Here is a 15,921-nt window from a genome sequence, read left to right as displayed (position 1 = left end):
CACTATTTTTACCGCCAGTAGGCGCCTATGTTGTATCTATAGCATCCACTCACAACTCGAGATATATAGTATACACAGCATTGGTGTAAGCCCACGAAGCGCCGACAGGACATATAGGATTAACATGCGTCACATATCGTGTCAACTCATTATATCGTCTGATGATATTAATAACAGGCAAGGGGTAGCATATTAAGGTAAACGAAGTAGCCAAATCCACACAAGCGATTCGGTGAACTCTCAAGTAGGCGTTTAAGATTCATGAATCGACTAGTCGTTCTACTCCCATATGCGGAGAAGAGCCCACTAGCTTGCGTGGGGGAAATATAGGAGCTATATAGACTCGAGCACTTTAAGAAAGCTTAGAGGGGCTGGCATACAGCTAGTTTTCAAGGTAGCTTTTGGAAGTGATATATAGGCTATACGAATAGGTATAGGTATTTATAGTCAGATGACATATTTCTGATTTAGCAAGTATTGATGCTAGATATTGGTTATAGTATAGAAATAAGCATTTATAGTACACCCCGCATTCAACATCATTAGTCGGGCTAAACTTTATAGCGCTTAGGTTCCAGATCATTGGGTTAGGCACAAGGGGGACTCGCAAGTTGAGTCACATCCGTTCAAGGAATTACATGTATGTACATAGCTACCTCATATAGCTATTCCAAGCAACACTTTCTAGATCATCTTCATAATACACATAGGCCGGATTTCGGAATAGGAGAGCACCTAGATTACGAAGACTTAAATTATCTGAAAATTAGAAACCAGTAAACCACCAAGTTTCCAAGGCAAATATAATAAAGACAACCCCATAAAATGGCCACCTTCGACATCGAAGCCGATAGAGCCAAATTCCCAGCCCTAAAGGAAGATCAGGTCTTCCTCGACAATGCGGGCGGAAGCCAGACGCTAGGCGCCGTCATCGAAGCGTGAGTAAGAAAAAGAACGTCCAAAATTCTATAAACGAGAACTCTGCTTCTAACTAACAAAAACTACTAGTATAAGCGACTACCTCATCAAGAGCAACGTCCAATTTGGGGGCGGCTATAAAGCCAGCAAGGCATCAAGCTCTCGCTACGACGGCGGCGTAACCGCCGGGGCTAAGTTCCTGAATGCGGAGAAGGACGAGATTGGTAGGTTTGCTTTACTCACTTACCACTTATACCTCATCCTTCATCCCTCACACCTCGTACAGTATAATAGCATAAGCGTTCACTCACCCACTAACCCCCCCCAGCCTTCGGCCCCTCAGCCACGCAGCTCCTCCGCAACCTATCATACACATTCCCCTTCCAGCCCGGCGACGAAATCATCATCTCCTCAATCGACCACGAAGCCAACATCGCGCCCTGGAAAGACCTCGCCAGCCGCCTAAACCTAGCGCTAAAATGGTGGACGCCCCAAGCCAAATCTACCAACCCGCGGCTCTCGCCAGCGGACCTAACGACCTTACTATCCCCCAAGACGCGCCTCGTGACATGCACGCACGCGAGCAACGTCCTGGGCTCGGTCCACGATATCAAAGCCATAGCGCACGTCGTGCATACTGCCGTCCCCGAGGCGCTCCTGTGCGTCGACGGCGTGGCGTATGCGCCGCACCGGCCGGTCGATGTGAAGGCCCTCGGGGTGGACTTTTACGTCCTGTCTTGGTATAAGGTGTACGGGCCGCATGTCGCGATGCTGTATGGGAGTCGTCGCGCGCAGGAGCAGATGCGTACGCTGGGGCACTTTTTCAATCCGCGTGCTACGCTTGAGAATAAGATTAGTCTTGGTACGTATAAGAAGAGTACAGGTAGTAAACTTGTTGAGAAACCCCCTTTTCTCTATTTACCCCTTTCTTCCCGGCATGAGCAGCAACCGTATTCAAGTAAGAGCCGAGTATCGAATATAATATAGTATAAAGACTCCTATTTTTACTTACCTATTTCATAATACCGACTAATATCTATCCAGGAAGCGGGTCCTACGAACTAGTCCAATCCATCCCCCCCATCGTCGACTACATCGGACACCCCCCCTCCTCCTCCCCTTCCTCCTCCCCCAGCAGCCTATGGCCCAGCATCGCACAGCACGAATCACAACTCCAATCAGCACTACTAGCCTACCTGACCTCCAAGCCGGGAAAAATCACCATATACGGCGAGCCCAGCGCAGACGGGGCCATCCGCCTGCCCACCGTGAGTTTCGTCGTCGCGGGCTGGGACTCGCGGGACTTGGTCGAGACGCTCGAGCGCAGCACGAATTACGGCTTCCGCTGGGGCGCCTTTTATTCGAACGCGCTGGTGTATGATTTCTTGGGCCTGGGACCGAGTGGTGTGGTTAGGGTTAGCATGGCGCATTATAACACGCGTAAGTGGAATGGATCTGTTTATCTACCTACCTACCTATTTATATCCTAAAGTTGAGCACGGCTAATGAATGGCATTGTGTGTGCAGTGGAGGAGATAAAGGGGTTTATTGAGGCGCTGGACGGGGTCGTGTCGAAAACGGCTTGACTTGGCGGGTTGCATGAGGTTACCTAGGATTAGTTAGATATGTCCTCTTTGTGGTAGATGTGTTGGTTATCTCGGGTTTGGAATATAGGTTACCTTTGACCACATACATATTCTAGGTAATGTCCGGCTCATGCGGGTAGCCATATCCTAGCCCCTTTTTAAGAAGAATACTTCAAGACAGACCAATACTTTAATTTCAAACGGATGGATGCGTAATACTCAAAGCAGACTTGGAGTAATTGGGTCGGTACTTATATTCATCTCTGGGAGTATATACCTACTGCTCCCTATCCAACATCCCACACCCAACTATCAAGCCGTTAAGTACACGTACACGCCATGTCCATTCCATCCATCCATCCATCCATCTATCTCTCCACCATATCCCCATCTCACAGCTTCCCAGACCTCGAATCAACCGCCGCCCTCAACAACGAGATAACCTCCGCGGGGTCCTGAGCCCCAAACACAGCGCTCCCCGCAACGATAACATTGGCGCCCGCGTCCGCCGCCTGGCCGATGGTACCGGGGCCCAGGCCGCCGTCGACCTCGATGTTCAGGTCCGGGTACTTGTTGCGCAGCGCCTGCACCTTGGGCAGTTCCGACGCCATGAACTTCTGGCCGCCGAACCCGGGCTCGACCGTCATGATGAGGACCATCTGTGTTGTTTGGGGTTAGTTATAGTTGCGTGATACAACAATCCCCTCGCCCCCAAAAAGTAATACAAATAAAATGAAATAAGGCAGTGTATTTGTTAGGGAGAGCAGGGGTGAATAGTATAAAGACAACGCACATCAGGCCGCTCCTTCGGATCCGGGCTCTCAAGCAGTTCAGTCAAAACCTCGACGCCCGTAGCGGGCTTCAGCGCAATACCAGCCAACAAGCCGCAGTCGTGTATATACCGCAGCAGGTCCTTCGGATTCGTCTTCTCGTCCGTCTTAGCCGAAGGGCTCTCGGCGGCGCTCGAGAAGGCGGCTTCGTAGTGGAAGCAATATAGGTCGCAACCTGCTTTTTGGAACTCCTTGACCCATTTCTTGGGCTGTTTTTTTTATATATCGATGGTTAGCCCCTGTTCTACTGCTCCGGTATGGATGGGGTGGCTAGGTATTTAAGTAAGTAAGGGGTAAGGGGATACCTCGGCAATCATCATATGGCAGTCGAACGTCCCGCGCCCGTGGTTCTCGGTAGGCTTATCGACGTGTTTCCGGATCTTAGCCACGACCGGCGCGCCAAACGTGATATTCGGTACGAAGTGGCCGTCCCTACATACGCGAGCAAAACACCTCACGGTCAGCTATCCCAACCTATTTTACACATTGCACCGTTCGACTCGGTTCTATAAATAGGTAGACACTAGTACGGCGACGCCGCATGCTCCCAGGATACGTACATGATATCGATATGAAGCCAGTCGGCGCCCTGGTCCATAGTCCTCGCGCAGTCGGCGCCCAGCTGGGCGAAGTCGGCCGACAGGATCGAAGGCGCTATTATCGTCTTGGGCGCCATGGTCGTATACCTAGGTGAAGAACGGGACGTGTGGTGTGTATATATGTGTAGTTTATTTGCAAGCTCGAAAGGACCCTGGATGTCTTGTGGTAGGTTTGCATGAAAGTGACGGGACAGACGTCACAGGAAGAAAAGATGGCGGGGCAATTCGGTGGTGGGGGTAGAGAAGGTGGGGTAGATCCCTCAGCTTAATCCCCATTCCCCTATTTTTATGTTTCTGTCGAGATAGAATAACTCACCTTCGAGAAAAGCCTACAAAGTCATATATATCATGCAGTTAAATTGTCACAATGAAGTAATAGTATAGCACCAACAGATGTAGAGCCAATGTAGTTTCTTAATAACAACGTTTTCCTCGAAGCTGATTAACTTTTGAATTAACCCGAGTGACTACTTAGTTGACTAGGTAGGTTAGGTAGTCATATACTACTAGACCAGACACGCAGGTATGTCCCGCGTTCAAGCCGTTCCAACCCTTACTCTTCCTCGGGGACAGTCTCCGGAACAGTCTCCTCTTCGCCTTCCTCGTCGAAGCTGCCGGCAGGAACCTCGTACAGTCGAAGAATCGACTTGTTAGGGTCCTTGACAAGCACAAACTTGCCATCCTCACGCTGAAGACACATGTCAGCGATGGTGCGGACGATACCCCAACCGTTGGAGAGCGACAAGTTCATCTGGTTAGCGAAGTCCTTGGGCTTCCAGCCAATAACTCCAAGGATTACGTGCTTATCGTTCGACTTCGGATTGGCACGAGAAACAAAACTATATAAGATGTTAGCAAGTTATACCCATAATATTTAAATATAGCGGAACTAACCCAAGCTTCATGACGTCCGCCTTGGATAATATACTTTGAACTGTCCATCGTGCGAGCTTAACACTGTTGTTCTTCATCTCCGTTGCGACAACGGCACCGCGTTGGCTAACTAGCTTGGTTCTCCAGTCTAGAGCACCACCGCTGCCTTGGGCCTTGCTGTCAAACTCGTTGAGGGCCTTGACAGTCAAGAACTGATCCTCGCCGCTAATGCCATTCTTTTGAACGGCATCTAGCTCGGCCCGGACGATCAGATACATCGGATCCTCCTCGCTAGTCGAGAGGTCGAATCTACGGTACTTGTAAGCCTTGCTCGCCGGAGGCTCGGTCTCTTCGGAAGCATTGTAGAAGGGATTTTCGTGCGCCATCTCGACCTTCGAGGACTCGTTCTCCTGGACGACCTGGTTGGCGAAGTTGTGGTTGATATAGGTAGCCTCCTCTGCCAGGGCAGCAGGCAGGTTGATCCCGTCCTTGTTACCGTCGGAAGCTTCCATGGGGGCATCGGCAGCGTTCTCGTTCACCGTCACCATGTCTAGCGCGGCATTATCGCGCTTGTCGAGGAAGATCTTGTTTCCTTGTTTTACAATTACAATATCCCATGGGTAGACCGAACGGGTAGAACACATGAGCATAGATAAGATGCTATCGGTAGCAAAGATAGTGGCTTCGTCCTTGTCGGCTAGCTCCTGAATGACGGGGTCCGACGAGGTCGTAACATTGTAGGCAGCACGATCCAAAGGCACCAGCCTCTTCTCGGCAGCCTTGACGGATTGCTTGTCGTAGGATCGGTCATAGTAATAAACGAAACCGTAGCTATCTATGTCTTCTCCTTCGTCGGCGTCCAGGTTTAGCTTGGCAAGTCTGTTGAAGTCAATCTCTTCCAGTAGCTGCCAGTCTGCTTTGATGTTGATAGAAGCGTCGCGGTTACGAGTCGGCTTGTCGTAGTCTTTCCATCCGAAGCGGCGACCGCGAGGCGCATTAGAACGACCACCGCGGCTGTCGTATCCTCCGTAGCCTTGCTGACCACCACGCCCAGGGCGCTGAAGCTGTACGCGACCACCCCTAGTGTCCTGTCGGGCACCTCGTTGTCCGCGACCGCGTGTAAAGACTGCGCCCCGACCGTATCTAGTCTTCGTGGGTTCTCTACTGACGACGGAGAATGTGTTTTCATCCTCGGCGACAGGTGCGGTGAATAAAGCAGCGCTACCGGCACCGTATATCTGCTGGTCTGTATCGGATTAAACATTAGCACTGGAAACTGATGACTGTCAAGATGGAGGTAATCTGGCTTTACATACCCCTGAAGTTTCGGTTGTACTGCTGTCGACCACCGCGTCCGTCTCTTCCGTCCTTGCTATCCGCTGTCCAGTCCGCCATGCGACCTAGCTTGTCACCTTTCGAGAAAGGAGCATACGGGACACCATTGAGGGTGGTCTCGGTTACCGGAGGGGGACCCCATCCATCACCGTCGGGCAAGGCCGCAATGAGGTCGGCTAAGGATTTTTCGGATGCCATATTGGATGATCTCAGTAATATTATATCTGCGGTTTGCCTTAACCTGGAAGTAATATTACTCTATTGAAGGCGACCTCGATGTTGTTGTTTTTTTTGCCAGGGCGTGGCTTGTCGAAATTTTGGCTGCAGGCGAATATTTTAGCAGTGAATCAAAGAGTTTTGGTGGGGTGTGGGGCAGTTGCACAGCATTGGATCTTGGTTAGTGCAGTACGTACCTAACCTATACCTTCCAAGACAAGAACAGTTAAAGGGACATCACGACTCTATTATTAGCACTGTACCTGAAGTCTTCACGGAAGCTCCTAGGGGCAGTTTAATAATTATAATATGCAATTTCCTTGTAAGTCTAAGTGGCATATTAATAGGTAGTATCAACTAAGAGTTTAAGCTGAAAAGAAGTAGACAGGCAAGAGAATTAAACAACTCAAATATTATATAGCTTTTCATATATCATATGTATAGAAGAAGAAGACTCTTAAATTGAACAAAGCACCCCATATATAGTCTCTCTACATATAAATCATCAATTCCTTAAAACATTGATAGAATAGTATTTCAACACTATTATACCTCTAGTATATAACTTATAAGTACCCAAGTACATAGAATGCGTTCTGCCCGTCATCTCTCATAGCTCTACTCGCCCGTAATAACAACCACCATCGTCATTATCATTGCTTTATATATGTAGGTACCTATGCATAAAACAAACTACCTATAATGTCGTTTAAAAAGAAACCAAAAAACTCAAACCTTAAAAACTTAAACGGCCCGTCCCCTAATAAGCCACGCCCACCTCCGACTTTGCGGAGAAGACGGCATTAAGCGCATCTCGCACCTCGAACTCCTCCAGCACAGCTCCGAACCTGCGGGGGGAATTAGTTAGCATCGGATCGGATCGGATCTGGTAAGCGGAACACATAGGTTAAGTAGGTAGATAGGTAGGCAACACATACCCATAACAACGGACTTTGCCCTTAAGATCATCAACCAACCGTTCCAAATCCTCGCTCTTCAGCTCCCTCAGCTTCGGATGAGACAGAACCATGCCCCAAGCCATGACGGGCGTGATCTCGCCGTCCAAGTTCAACTTGGTGCTGAGATCGAGGAGAGTCGACAGATCGCCTTTGGACAGCTCCCACGTGCGCTGGCGAGACGGCGCCTCGCCCCGGTCGCCGTGCGTGTGCGAGTACCCGAACGGGATCTCGTCGCTTAGCTCGGGGAACGGCTCCGGCGGACACGACGCCATGAGCGCGTGGCCCGCCGCGTCGCCGCTCGTGTCTTGCGCTCGCTCGATCAGCCACGGCATGTGGTCCATACACGGTCGCTCGAGCCTGTGCGCCCGTCAGCCACGGATTTGATTAGCTTCGCTGTACCACACGGACCGAAAACATTTACATTTTTCTTTTCTTTTTTCTCTCTCTTGCGTGTGAAATAAGTAGGTAGATATATATATGTGTGTGTGTGTGTGTGTGCGGTGACGACCCATTACTACAGTCTACTACTGCGGGGGAGGTGATATGTACGCCTTCGAGGGGTCATCGGGGTTATCGTACGTTAAGACGAAATCTATCCCAGCCTGTTCGTAATCTACGTGGTGGCCCTGCTTCTGCTTCTGCTGCTGCTGCCCGCCTAGCCCCTGCGACGACGGCGCCGTCATGGAGTTCGGACTCGATATCGACGTCATGCCCGGCGTGTACGCGGTGTTGGAGCTTCCCGCCCCGTAGCCGCCCGAGATGCTCCCGTTAGACGTGTACCCGGGGCTCAGACTGCTGCCGACGTCGTCTACACCGCCTCCCGGGCTGTGCGAGATGCCGTTCTGCTGCAGCAGGATTTTGAGCTGCCGGTTTTCCTCGGCGAGCTTGTCTTTGTCTTGCGAGACGTTGGTATAGATCTCTTTAAGCCGCAGTACCTCGTCTTCGAGTGCCTTTATGTATAGCTCTTTGCGTTCCCGATGTGTCCTGCCGATAGATAGTTAGCAGGGATTGTTACCTGCCGAACTCACAGGTACAAGTCCATGATATACCTCTGTGCTTGGCGATTCAGTTCTTGCCGGCGTGTTAACGCCGGCTTACTATCGGGTTTAGGTCCTCGCCGCTTTGGAGGATTACCATCGCGGGTGGTCTTCTTGTCGTTCAACGACTTTAGAAAGTTGAGGTTCAGCGAGCCAAGGGGACCCTTGTCAGGCTGAGAGTCGTCGTTGGGCGACGCAGAAGACGACATCGAAACGTGTTCGTAAAGCGAGCCCAAGGAGGGTTTATGATCGGATGGGGAATAATGCGTTGGAGGAGACGGATAGCCAACTACGGGTTGCGGGTCAGTGATTTTGGCCATAGCTCATCAGAACGACTTGGGCGATAGAATGCGCGATCCAAGATTGGGACATGATGGGGGGTATCGAATAAGGGAATAGGGTCCGAATTGATGAGAGATGCTTCGTTTATGTGCTTCGTAGAGCGGGGTGAGAATGCTACATAGTATATGAATGACCTACCACACCTTCCGATTCAGCCTTGAATCGTCGTGAGAAGGGATCTTATTAGTATCAGGTTAAAGATGGGCTTTTACTACTAGTAGTAGTAGTGAACGGCTCCGCCAGTCCGGTACTATGCAGAGACGCTGTGCGATCTAATTTGCGCCGCGTGGTAGGACAATTTGGTCTTACAATTTGGTACAAAACTAATAAATAGAATACTAAATAGAATATCTGAGATGATACGTTGAAGAAGTGTTGTTTAATCATTCTAGAGGGGCGGAACCCCACGGTAAGATAGGTGGCCGTTCTAGAGGCCGATGTCTCTCCTTAACAACCTTATAGACGTAAGAGATAGGTTATGCGATGAATAATAAGAGGATGTTGCAGTAGAAACGATTCTAATAGCGGATGCCTTCCCTGGAAAATTGAAATACCCCCTCACTATTGTGCCCTCTGTAAGACTGCTTATATCCATGTAGTAACTAATATCGTTGTGATCTGATATGACGATACATAATCCACGATGATGCACAGCCTACCTCGCTAGTGTTGGCCAAGTGCCGTGCGAGTTGTGGGTTTCTAAAGCCTTATTAAGAAGCTTGATTCTTTTAGCCTTGGGTTTATGTATTATTCCCCTTTGATACCTCGTACATATTGCATGTAGCCTATGATAATATGGTAGATTACGTAGCCCTTCTCCAAGTACGTAGTATGCTCACTATGTATCGTGAGATTGAATATGGGACTTAATTATTCCGTATCCTTCGTGGCCGTCGTGTCCGTCGTGTCCGTGCCTTTCTGGGGTTCGCTAATGAGGTGGTCAGCGTTGCCAAATTAATCATGATTCGAGATGGTTCGTCGTCCTCAGTTAAGCTAGTGCATAGTGGCTGAGAGCAGACATCATCCACTCATTCGTTTTGGCGTAATCGCGTGCATATGGTGGCTTAGAATATAGAATTGTATTTGCTCTCATCGGAATATTTATTAGTAAGGGTCTTCCCAACGAAAGATCTTAGTGCCGCCCAGCAAAGTGGCTCCAGTACCTCTCTCGACATGGATTCGTACGGTATGTATATATCGTGAAAAGTTTATGGGACATGTAGAGGAAATAGAGGAAATATCTATCTATCTAGGTGTAAAGACACCTCTATTATTCATATAGAATCCCGGATATTAAAGAGGTAGTCAAGGATAAACAACCCTTACTTCTATCTTGACCGCCAATCTGAGGTCAAAGGTGAAGATCTAGTTGAAGCGCAGGCTTTACATACATACATGCTGAATAGCGATCTTGTCGGCTACCCAAGGCAGCAATCCCATTTACGGTTGACCAAACAAGCCACTGTGCCAAAATGAAAAAAATAATCGCACACTAAACTAAAGTTGGTAAAAGTTATCTCAGTAAACTCAGACCACAAATTCGAGATCGTTCGTGGGGTTGTACCTCCCCTAGCCACACTCTTTTTTAACCAATCAAACCCCGGAACAACCCCCCAAAACAATCTCGAATCTGTGGTCTGAGGCAACTCTGGGATCCCGCACACCAGAATTATACGCTTAACGTTCTAAAACAATAACATTAACAACATCATCAAAACAACAGTATTAACGCGCTTTTATAATAAGTTTAATTGATTATACAATTATACTAATCTTATTATTAGGTTTATCGATTAAATCTACGCGTTTTAAGTCTTTCGGGGTGTTGAAAGTGGCTATAACGGTCGCAACGCGTTAGCCGCAACAACGGTCGCAACACCGGTCGCAACGCGTTAGCCGCAACAGACGTCAAAGCCTGGTATATAAGACCGTATTGGTATATAAGACCGTATTAGTATATAGGAAAAGCTAAAAGGTTTAGGCAATAGCTTTAAATTGTTAAAAAAAAAGGGATTTTATACGTAGTTATAAAATATTAAATTGTTATACCTAAATACCTTACATAAGGCTTAAAAGTATTAAATAATTAAAACGTTAAAAATTTATAAACGTTAAAACTTAATATATAAAAACGCAATATTATACAAATATATAAAAAAAATAAAAAGTTAAAAAAAATATATTATAAACTTTAAATCATTAAAATTAAAATTATTTCGTACGTTATTATAATATATTAAATTATTGTAAATGTAATATTTGATTTTTTTATTATTAATAAAAACATTAAAAACCTTTGCAATATTATATAACTTTAAACCAAATATTTTTAAATGTTTTACTTATAACTTATAAGTATAAACACATAAACCACGCGTTGCGTGGCGCAAACAAACGTAACCCGTTTCGAAAATATTTAATTTAAAAATTAAAATAAAGTAAAAAGTCAATTACCACAATTTAAAAAATATTAAATATATATTTTTAAACTTTATTACGGTTTATTATAATAAAAATATTTACTTAATTAATATAATGTAAAAAATTAACCAATTAAATTAAAAAATTTAATTGTTAATTTAATTATTAATTTAATTTTTAATTATTATATTTATACATTTAAATAATTTTATAATTTTAACCATTATAACATTATAATTAATATTATTTTATAATTTTAATTAAAACGAAAATAATTATTTAAATTATATATTTATACGATATATTATTATTAAAATATTTAAAATTTTTTAAAAATAATTTTAAAAAATATTAATTAAATAATTTTATATAATATAACCTTTTAATTAATTAACCATTTAATTATATATATATATATATATATATATATTAAAAATCATTTAAAAAAAATTTATTTTTAACTTTTTTACCTTAAAATAATTATATATAACCGTATAATTTTTAATTAATATATATAATTAAATAAAAACAATATATAAAAATAAATAATTATTATATCGTTATTTAAATTAAATTAAATTAAATTAAATTAAATTAAATATAAAATTATAATAAAAATAATTATAATGTATAAAAATAAAAATAAAAATAAAAATAAAAACAACGATATTATTAAATAAATAATGTAAAATTTAATTAATAAAAAAACATACATTTTAAAAAAAATAAAAAGTTAAAACTATTTTAAAAATACAAATATATAATAATAAATTTATATAATAAAAAAAGTATTTAATAATATATAATAATTTTAAAAGTATTTATTATTTTAAAAATTTATACGTATACGTAATATTTTTTAAAATAATTATTTTTAAAAAACTTTAAATATTTTAACAATAATATATCATATAAACATATAATTTAAATAATTATTTTCGTTTTAATTAAAATTATAAAATAATATTAATTATAATATTATAATAATTAAAATTATAAAATTATTTAAATATATAAATATAATAATTAAATTTTTTAATTTAATAATTAATTATTAAAAAATTAAAAATAAACATACTTTTTTAAAACATATTACATATAACGTTATAACGTATATATTTAAAAAAAAATGATTCTTTTTTCCCATACGAAAGTGCGAAATACCGTAATAATTCGAGCTAATTGCGCTAACCTGTGGCTAACTACCCTTTTAAGCTAAGCTCACAGATTTTTTTTCATTTTGGCACAGTGGCCTATCTGGTCAACCGTACCATTGGTGGTTAAGTCTTTCTCATACGGATTTACACCTTGGCCTTCCCCAAATATAGCATTTCCCGTAAAGTAGGAGCTGATCAACCAATCCTAGCCCAACCCTTTGGAACGGAATGTCTCAAGTTGTGCCTCCAACTGTGCGACCGCTGGCGTAACTTGATTCGCACCATCCTCTGTAGGCCGCTTGACGTATATTCATTGATCCGTGATATCCTCATTGTAAAGTTTTTATATAAATGTTCTCTCTGTTCCTCTGATCCGAGTGTAGCATCGCTTTGAAAGATCGCCGGTTCGAAACCTGGCGCTTAGCGGGTCCTGATCCTTGAAACAACGTGTAAAGAAAACTGCCGAGATCATCGTTTAAATCTCGGGATTGGTATGTACTAAAGTTGGATGAAAGATTGACCATTGCTTCCATTTTGGATTAACATCCAAGCTTACATATATCAACTACCGCGCCGCTCCTCCTCTAGTACCCATGTAGGTCCCACGGCCATGTTAAAAGGACTTCCCGCCAACCTGAGGGGCGCCGTGCTAGTGGCTCCCTGGGTCCTTTACCTTGCGGTCTGCGATGTGGTGCTATCTCTACTACTGGTAGTGAAGATATTCGCGCCGGATTTTGTCTACAGCGCGTCATGCCGCATTGCATACTCCGTGTGGAAGTGGATCCAGTTTATCTTTGAGAGTTGCAACGGTGCTCGGATCACTATCTCAGGAGACCGGTTGCCCACGAAGGAGTCGGCTGTTGTCGTCTCGAATCATGTTACGTGGGCCGACTTTTACCTGATCCAAAGCTTGGCCCTGCGATCGGGAATGCTGGGGCAATGCCGATGGTTTGCGAAGATCCAGCTGCGCTGGGTCCCCTTTCTCGGCTGGGGCCTCTGGGCCATGGGCATGCCGATGGTGACCCGGAATTGGATGCGAGACCAGCGTGAGCTACAGCGCGTCTTCGGTGGTATCGTACGTAGGAGATGGCCGATGTGTAAGTGCTTGCTTGACGTATACCCTATCCATCCGTCTCGACGTATACGCGTTCCAGACTACATCAACTGTGTAACTGACATGTCTATCTGCAGGGCTGATAAGTTTCAGCGAGGCAACACGATTTACACCCAAGAAGTATAATGAATCTATTGTTTGGTGCAAACAGAATAGTCGCCCGCAGCCCTTGCATTTACTATATCCCCGTACTAAGGGGTTTGTCACAACCGTGCAGCAGTTGAGAGCAGCACCTCATGTCAAGGCAGTGTATGACTTTACTATTGCGTATCAGCACAAAGATAAGTTTCATGTGGCCCCGAATATGTGGGAAACTCTTAAGCTCCCGGACCTTAGTGGTTCTCGAGGATATAAATTCCACATTCATATACGGCGATTCCCTCTCGAAGACCTCCCCTATACGGACGAAGAACTAGCAAAGTGGTTGGAGCAGAGATGGGTTGAGAAAGGGGAATGGCTAGATGCCTTGAAGACTGAATGGGCCTCTCAGTAGAGAGAAACATGTGAATTTGGTAGTAGTTTAAGGTCACGCTTTTAATATTAGAATATTCGAGCTGCGTTAGAGAAAGCAAAGCCTTTAACATCAAGTCTTGGCGGCGTTCACCGATTACCCTTTGCATATGACTATGTAATAGTTTGGAGGACGGTCTGTGTTATTATACTTGCGTCACGGGTGTGCTGGACGCCATTGCGTGCCATCTTGCTGTAAGGAGTTATCGTACATCTCAAGGGTGTGTTCGGTTCATGTAAGACATAAGTAGCTGGACCAATAGCCATGGCAGATGCGGCCAGCGGGCCTACGTAGAGCCTAGACCATTGCCTCTATCCTGTGTCATTGGTTACACTACATAGCATACCAGACTATCCCGTGTAGAACTACCTATATATCATTAGAAGCTAATACAAAACCTGAGGGATACTCGTCCTTTAACCGGGAACCCATGGAGAAGTGATATGCTCTCTCTACGACAACATGACACCACGAATATGTACATCGATGTGGTTCATCGAGAGATCTTGGGGGAACTTCATATACGGCAATCTAAGATGATACAGAAACTGTTGGTGAGTCGGTAACGGTGATAGGTTTGACATCATTCGCCTAAAGCGGGTTTGCGTAGCATTATGTATAGGATGCCATACCCGTGGACGTGCACGCATAAATTACCGGCTTGGGAGACATTGCTAATCGAACTAAATCTAGCTCGAGACGAAAAGTGCGTTTATGATCGGGTAGTACAAAGCTTGCAATATATGAATTGCTTTCGTTGATCGGGGGACGAAGTAGCTCATTATCGCGACCGATTAGCAGAGCTGTGCGAGGCGAGCGGGAAACCTATTGTTGATTAGGATTGGCTACCTGGGTATCCCCTGATATGTAAGTGTATGTATGTACTTCCTGCAGTCTGGCTTCAGCCGTTGCATTGACGAGGAGAATTGGAGAACCTTGAACCTACATTAGGTACATATGGGGACTACACACGTATGTGACGATGAGTAGTGGGGTGAGGTTGTTACGATGTTGTGAAAGATGGAGAGCGGGTCGTATAGTATCACTCGAGATCGCTTGATACTAGGAAAATATGTAGATGTTTGTCATCCCATCCCCCCTTTTTTGTTTTCGAGGTCGAGTTTAGGGACAATATGTGTTGGACTTCAGGTAAACCTTTTCCCTTTCTTTCTGTGCGTACCTAAGGTTAGGATTATGAAGTGGCTCATGTAGCCCATAGTTCTCTGGCTGTATTGGTTATTGGTTATTGCTACATGCAGGTTTGTCTTAGAAAAGCAATGCCTATTGGATAGATAGGATACGGGAGGGGTAATAGACAGAATTGAAAAGATCTTTTTTGTATAAACTCGAGGATAAAGGAGTGGTTCGCCCCTCAACCGGTCCATCGACCGATGTCTTGTTATTACTATTTAGTATTTAGTCACGTACACAAATGCGTAGACACGTACATATAGTACTAGTAGGACTTATATCGAGAGGGTGTGTTCTATATCCCAGGATAAGATGACTGCATAAGCAACGGTAATAAAGGCGAACTATCGTTGTCTGGTTGTCCGGGGACGCAGCATTGACGTAGGAATACTAGTGTAGGTAGACTAGAGGTAGGAGTTCGTCTTTCGTCTTTGGCTTACAAGTAAACATTGCTCCAAGACTTGTGGATTTGGGTTAGCTATATGCAAGAGGATCACTGGACCCCATGTCTGTCGCCATTCATTTGTTAGTGGCGCTAAGTGACAACCAGCTAGATATGCCGTCGGAGTGGACTAGCTGCTCCGCGACAGGGAATACCTAAGATCTGTTTGGCTATATCGTTTGTTGGTGAGACTTCTCCTGTAGGTAGGGTAGGTCAGATTCGGATATGGTGGCTACGATGGTTTGTAAGAGGTACTCTATCCGCTGCTATGAATCAAAGAAGAAACGAATGTATCATCTCTCGTTCTGGTGTGGCTTGTTTATGGTAATACTAATATAAAATAATAGAATAATACATAATACATGGAAGTGATAAAGAAAAGGGTTAGAA

The 15,921-nt window shown here is 44.4% G+C and overlaps 5 protein-coding genes across 5 annotated transcripts; 2 read left to right on the top strand and 3 right to left on the bottom strand.

Annotated features, from left to right (window-relative positions):
• Positions 1-629: 629 nt before the first annotated feature.
• On the top strand, positions 630-2,732 carry F4817DRAFT_342703 (PLP-dependent transferase). The gene is made up of 5 exons (XM_049303937.1): positions 630-938; positions 1,009-1,142; positions 1,247-1,780; positions 1,963-2,358; positions 2,446-2,732. The coding sequence occupies exons 1-5, from the start codon at positions 826-828 to the stop codon at positions 2,502-2,504; spliced, it is 1,236 nt and encodes a 411-aa protein (XP_049157425.1). The 5' UTR covers positions 630-825; the 3' UTR covers positions 2,505-2,732.
• On the bottom strand, positions 2,733-4,207 carry F4817DRAFT_342699 (ribulose-phosphate 3-epimerase). Its single transcript, XM_049303936.1, has 4 exons — positions 3,895-4,207; positions 3,640-3,766; positions 3,298-3,543; positions 2,733-3,163 (listed from the first exon to the last, which is right to left on the bottom strand). The coding sequence occupies exons 1-4, from the start codon at positions 4,008-4,010 to the stop codon at positions 2,897-2,899; spliced, it is 756 nt and encodes a 251-aa protein (XP_049157424.1). The 5' UTR covers positions 4,011-4,207; the 3' UTR covers positions 2,733-2,896.
• A 122-nt stretch (positions 4,208-4,329) lies between these two features.
• F4817DRAFT_342696 (eukaryotic translation initiation factor 3 subunit D) lies at positions 4,330-6,506 on the bottom strand. The gene is made up of 3 exons (XM_049303935.1): positions 6,123-6,506; positions 4,828-6,052; positions 4,330-4,772 (listed from the first exon to the last, which is right to left on the bottom strand). The coding sequence occupies exons 1-3, from the start codon at positions 6,337-6,339 to the stop codon at positions 4,487-4,489; spliced, it is 1,728 nt and encodes a 575-aa protein (XP_049157423.1). The 5' UTR covers positions 6,340-6,506; the 3' UTR covers positions 4,330-4,486.
• A 314-nt stretch (positions 6,507-6,820) lies between these two features.
• Positions 6,821-8,939, bottom strand: F4817DRAFT_166043 (uncharacterized protein). The gene is made up of 5 exons (XM_049298158.1): positions 8,837-8,939; positions 8,366-8,642; positions 7,896-8,300; positions 7,296-7,673; positions 6,821-7,205 (listed from the first exon to the last, which is right to left on the bottom strand). The coding sequence occupies exons 2-5, from the start codon at positions 8,560-8,562 to the stop codon at positions 7,118-7,120; spliced, it is 1,068 nt and encodes a 355-aa protein (XP_049157422.1). The 5' UTR covers positions 8,563-8,642; positions 8,837-8,939; the 3' UTR covers positions 6,821-7,117.
• Positions 8,940-12,171: 3,232 nt separating this feature from the next.
• On the top strand, positions 12,172-14,000 carry F4817DRAFT_342686 (1-acyl-sn-glycerol-3-phosphate acyltransferase). The gene is made up of 3 exons (XM_049303934.1): positions 12,172-12,764; positions 12,825-13,370; positions 13,465-14,000. Exons 2-3 carry the CDS (start codon positions 12,884-12,886, stop codon positions 13,878-13,880), a joined length of 903 nt encoding a protein of 300 aa, XP_049157421.1. The 5' UTR covers positions 12,172-12,764; positions 12,825-12,883; the 3' UTR covers positions 13,881-14,000.
• Positions 14,001-15,921: the final 1,921 nt, after the last annotated feature.

This window comes from Daldinia loculata (genome assembly GCF_022478755.1).
Source record: "Daldinia loculata strain CBS 113971 unplaced genomic scaffold F4817scaffold_37, whole genome shotgun sequence".
Taxonomy (NCBI): domain Eukaryota; kingdom Fungi; phylum Ascomycota; class Sordariomycetes; order Xylariales; family Hypoxylaceae; genus Daldinia; species Daldinia loculata.
This window is presented reverse-complemented; position numbering and strand designations above follow the sequence as displayed.